Source organism: Arachis ipaensis, chromosome B03, assembly GCF_000816755.2.
Source record: "Arachis ipaensis cultivar K30076 chromosome B03, Araip1.1, whole genome shotgun sequence".
NCBI classification, from domain to species: Eukaryota; Viridiplantae; Streptophyta; class Magnoliopsida; order Fabales; family Fabaceae; genus Arachis; species Arachis ipaensis.
In genome coordinates, this window is record NC_029787.2 from 101,528,796 (window position 1) to 101,534,015 (window position 5,220).

The 5,220-nt window shown below is 37.0% G+C and overlaps 2 protein-coding genes across 3 annotated transcripts in view; one reads left to right on the plus strand and one right to left on the minus strand.

Annotated features, from left to right (window-relative positions):
- LOC107630764 overlaps positions 1 to 4,527 on the plus strand; it is a gene marked incomplete in the record, with an annotated part of 5,821 nt that extends 1,294 nt beyond the window's left edge. Inside the window, 2 exon segments of the mRNA XM_016333990.2 lie at positions 3,428 to 3,970; positions 4,048 to 4,527. Coding sequence (XP_016189476.1) covers positions 3,428 to 3,970; positions 4,048 to 4,155 — 651 coding nt within the window.
- On the minus strand, positions 1,570 to 3,428 carry LOC107630765. Of its 2 annotated transcripts, none has more exons than XR_002359585.1 (2): positions 1,899 to 3,428; positions 1,570 to 1,771 (listed from the first exon to the last, which is right to left on the minus strand). XR_002359585.1 is itself a non-coding variant. In XM_016333991.2 (2 exons), exons 1-2 carry the CDS (start codon positions 2,647 to 2,649, stop codon positions 1,631 to 1,633), a joined length of 441 nt encoding a protein of 146 aa, XP_016189477.1. In that variant the 5' UTR covers positions 2,650 to 2,839; the 3' UTR covers positions 1,570 to 1,630. The 2 variants fall into 2 exon arrangements, 1 of the variants encoding a protein (XP_016189477.1); XM_016333991.2 differs by having other exon boundaries at positions 2,350 to 2,839.

The following is a 5,220-nucleotide window of genomic DNA, read 5'->3' on the forward strand; positions in this document are numbered from 1 at the left end:
GTCTTATCGTTTTCACTGTGATAATATGATACGTGGTTTCCTGTCTCTGTTTTGCTTCTATTTACCACGGGATGGGATTTGCTCATTTGCATGAGTTTGTCGGCATTATTTTGGTTTGGTGGGAGTGGGACTCTATTTTTCTAATTTCAAAAAGTTTTCGAATCCATTCTTTTTTATTAATATTTCGATTTTAAGGAGAATTGCCTGGGACTCGGATGCTCTGGATTTTCTTTTTCGGCCTCAAATATTAGTTTTCATTGTATGTTTATTAATTTTAATTTAATTAAAAAATGATAGTGAATTTATAATACTTTAATTAGTTGAGAGAAAAGGTTGGTTCCTGTTTGTGGACCCTTGGATTGATTGATTGAATTCAATAGGAGACTGATTTGGGTTTAGGCCTTTAGGGGGCTGGGCCCTTACGGGCTCGGTGAGTGTTGTGGGGTCCAGTGATGGGAGCAGCTGTGGATGGGGTTGAAAAACTGGGTTACCCATGCATGGCAGCATAGGTCCCCCAAAATAATATGCTAGTGTTGTGTTTGTGCCTTTTGTGTCGGTGCTTCATGGCATTCAATTTTCTTCTGTGCCCTCCATACGCATTCATCTTCCCTTTGCGCATTAACCCATAACCATAATGGTATTCACTCTGTAAAGATTAAGTGGAAAAAGGACATGTTGAGGATAATCTAACACGTAGATATAAATCTCCCGTTATTGTTTTATTTTCTTCTTTTCTTTTGCCTATTAGTTCATTACAGACACAATTGGACTTAGAGGTATTCATGAGCATCGTGTACTTGAACCGAACCAATTAAATTAATTCTGAAAGCAATAGATAATCGGTATAACCCGAACTGAACCGATAACACTCTATTACTTTATTCGGGTAATGGTTCTCCGAGTGCAGAATCTGAACTGACTCATAAACCCAAATCCTTTATTAATTAAATTAAAAAACATATAAATTTAAAATATATATATTTATAACTTTTACTGATTATTAACCTAATCCTAAACTCATTGTAGCCTCCCCAGTTCCCACCCACACCCATCGTATTTCTCTCCCAAAAGAAGAACCCTAGCAAAGCTTCCTCATCGTTACTCACCCTAGCAAATCGGTGGCAGCTTCCTCTCTGTCAACGTCTTTGTTTAGTGTCTTCGTCAGCGTCGTCTCTGTCAGCAGCATCGACGTCTTCGTTAGCATTGTATTCTCCGGAGCGTCGTCATCTTCGTCAGGGTCGTCTTCACCGCCGACTCTTCTTCTACTTCAATGCTTCAGAAATCTTCTTTTGCTTTAGTGCTTCAGCAATCTTCCTCATTTTCAATTTGTTCTCTTTCATTTTTTGTGAATCTAATTGTTAAATTTTGTCAGTTTGTTTGTGTTATTAATGAATTTTTGTGAGTCTGTTTGTGAATTTGTTAGTTAATTTTTGTAAATCTGTTGGTTTAGGGTTGATATTCTGTGAATCTGAAAAAAGAATTTATGAATTAAGGTTGCGAGAATCGAACCGATCATTGAACCGATAGAGTAACTGGTTCAATAGTTCAGCCGAAATTCAATTCAATCGATTAACTAATAAAAATCAAAATGCACTTAAATGACAAAGAAATAATGTTTAACCACAAACAATTATTCCAATTTCATAAAAATCATAAAAACAAAAAATATAATAGAATGAAAAAAATTAACAAATAAAGAATTATAATGTTCTACAATAGCAATATCATATTGTTGAATACTAGTCCTTGTGATGTTCTCCTTCTCATTCTCCTACAAATTTTCAAACCACATCAATTGAGAAAATCAGTACAAAAACAAAGAATAACAACAAATAAACTAAATATTCATAATCATAAATGATATAAACCGAGAGTTTTTATTATTATTATCTACTTACATTGAGAATTTCACCAACATTAAAACCAGAAACTTTGACAAACCCAGTACAAAGGGACTTGATTGGAATTTTCAATACAAAAAAAAATTGAAACTCTTTCTAGCATACTTCAAAGTTCAAAGAAGTGTATAAATTTTAACAAAAAATGTACAAGAAAGAAATGTAATTTGTGCTACTGAAAGATGAGAAATGATGAAAAACAATTTTACCATACCACCATCAACAATCCAGAATAAAAAAAATCAGCAACCAAAACTAACAACTCAGAATCAGAAAAACCAACATAAACAACTCAAAATTAACATAAACAACTCAGAATCAGAAAAAATTATAGCATTAACAATGTTCATCAACAACGCAGAATCAGAAAAATCAACGGCCAGCAACTCAAAAATCAGAATAAATAAAATTAACAAAATAACCAAAAATAAACTGAGCCAGTAGTGGTTATCGACGGCGAGGGAGGAAGGAAGGTGACGGAGCAACGAATACTCCACAGCCGAGTAGAGAGAGACGTCGCAATGAGAGAGACAGGGAGAGCTCTGAGCCTCGGATAGAGAGAGAACTCGAAGAGAGAGATGGGCACCAACAGATAGAGCAGAGACGACGACGGAGAAGCCCTTTGCGGCGGTGTCGCCAACAGTTCCGAGCAAGCACTCAACGTCGAGGAGAAGAGGATCGAGAAGCGAGCAGACCTTCCACGAGCGACGATGGCACCCAAGTCTGTCTCCGCTGGCGGCGACAACACCATCTATCGGAATTAGGGTTTGCCTAATTGAGAGGTTCCGAACTTTTGATTTTTTTTTTTAAACCACTGAACCGGCAAAAGATCGGACTGTTTTAACGGTTCATTGATTAACCATCAGTTTGACCAGTTTTTAAGTCAATTTTTTGCAGGATGGTTTATCACATCAACCGAACCGGACAAAATGACCGGTTTCCGGTCGAACCGGATGGTCCGGTTCGATTTTCGGAACAATGGTATGACTATGATTTGTTTTAATATTGCTAAAATTGATCATACCCGTTTTTAAATTTTGCTACTGAAAATTTTTTTCCCTTTTCTCCCAATTTTTTTTGTTTCAAATTTAAGATTTAATCGAGTACCCAACCACCTGAACCAATCCAATTCGGGATTTAATCGGTTTGGGTTGATTCGGGTATATTCTCAAAAGATGCCTTACCCAATCCAAACCGATCCGATGACAATTTAATTGGTTCGGTTCTAATTTGCCCTCAAACCCGATCCAATCTCACCCATAAACACCCCTAATTGGACTGACTTGACAAATGACAATTACAAAAACTATTAATAGCATATAACTATAATTAGCTTGTTTTAGATGGATTTTGATTGCCAAAATTTCAAATGGTCTGATGGAAATGAAGCAATGGTTTTTCCCCTAACTAACTAGGAACTACACATTGTACTTTGAATTTGGTGGTTGAACTTATGATGGTAGTTATTTACTTATTTGTACTTTAGTCTTTATTAGCGACTGAGTCCAGTGGTTGGTGTATTGTAACAGTATGATGTGTATGGAAACTTGTTCGGGCTCCTTGCAGCTCATCCCGTGACTCCATTGGTGTCCCTGCACCACCTTGATGTGGTTGAGCCCATCTTCCCCAATGTGAGTCGCGTAGAAGCCCTTCAACGGCTTACGGTACCAATGAAGCTTGACTCAGCAGGCCTCATGCAGCAATCCATCTGCTACGACAAATCAAAGAGCTGGACCATTTCCGTTTCATGGGGTTTCGCGGTTCAGATATTCCGCGGCGTGTTTTCGCCCCGCGAGATGGAAATGCCTTCAAGAACATTCTTGAATTGGTATAGAAGAGCAGATTACACGGCATATGCATTTAACACGCGTCCAGTTAGCAGACACCCATGCCAGAAGCCTTTTGTGTTTTACCTGTCAAAGGCAAGATTGAATTCCACAACACAACAGACACTGACTGAATATGAGAGGCATCGCATTCCTCATCCTGAATGCCGCTGGAAGATGGCTAATCCCGCTTTTCTCGACAGAGTGGAGGTATATAAGAAGCCAGATCCACATCTATGGGATAGAGTAAGTATATATATTATGCTAATGCTACCTCTACTACTTCTAAATATGTCATTAACATGAAATGCTTTCGATGGCAGGCTCCAAGGAGGAACTGTTGCAGAGTTGTCAAGTCTTCTAAGAAGAAGAAAGGGACAATGGTGATACATGTGGGTGTGTGTGGGGAAGGTGAGGTAAGCGAAGCATAGTTCTGCCGTGTGGCTCACGCACTCATATACTATACAGTATTTAAATTCTCTCATTGGGTGGCTAGATCTCACGTGAAATTTTAGTTTTTTCCACCCCTTCACTGATTGGGAAAAGCAGGAAACTTTGTACAAAGAGAAGAGTTTTGTTGTTTAAACAACAATGCGCACCAGCGAATGGGGGAGGGAGATGTTTAATTTGTAATTTATAATTTGATTATTGTTATTATCATTATTGTTTATTGTTATTATCATTATTAAACAACAATGCGCCAGTATACCATTTATATACTTAGTTTAAATTATGCTTTCTTGTCGAAACGGAAAGTCAGAAACAGCTGTTCCTTAGTACTCTCCTTAACTAATTCGATCATCAAGTGTAGCGTACAAGAAATTTTAATAATCCAACTTTTCTTCGTAGATCTTATCCCACCATCTGGGTTATAGTTTCACACATTATTAAAAATGTATTTCACGTGGTAAAGAGAGCTATGTTCCCCGAAATACCTCCAAAACTAGAATCAGCGCTCCCCTTGATCTGGTTCTGATACTAATATTAAGCAAAAGTCGAGATTTGAAGCTTTAATATTTGCTAGCTCGTAACAATGAACAGCGTCAAAAGTTTCGGCATATAATACCAAAGTTTATTGCCAAACAAGGATTAATAAATACTATGGCTTCTTCTTGCCTTACACTCTACGGCGTCTTGTCTCAAAACACACTGGTAATTCGTAATTCGATCACATGATGAACCAACAATAATATATAAGAGTACAGGGGTTCAAAATTTTTAGAGATGAAGATTGAAACTTTAATAATATTTTATACCTAAAATATTCTTGTTTTAATTAATTAATTCCAATTTTACCTTTTGTATAAATTAAATTAGAGTTTTATTTTTGTTTCAATTTTTGTTTCTCATTTTGCACCAAACAGAATATTGAGATTTATTTCAATCTCTGTCTCTTAGTCTCTGTTTCTCAGTCTTTCCGTCTCTGTCTCTCCACCAAATGCTACCTTAGGACTTAAATAGAACGAAAATGTTGGAGACAAAAACGATACATAGAA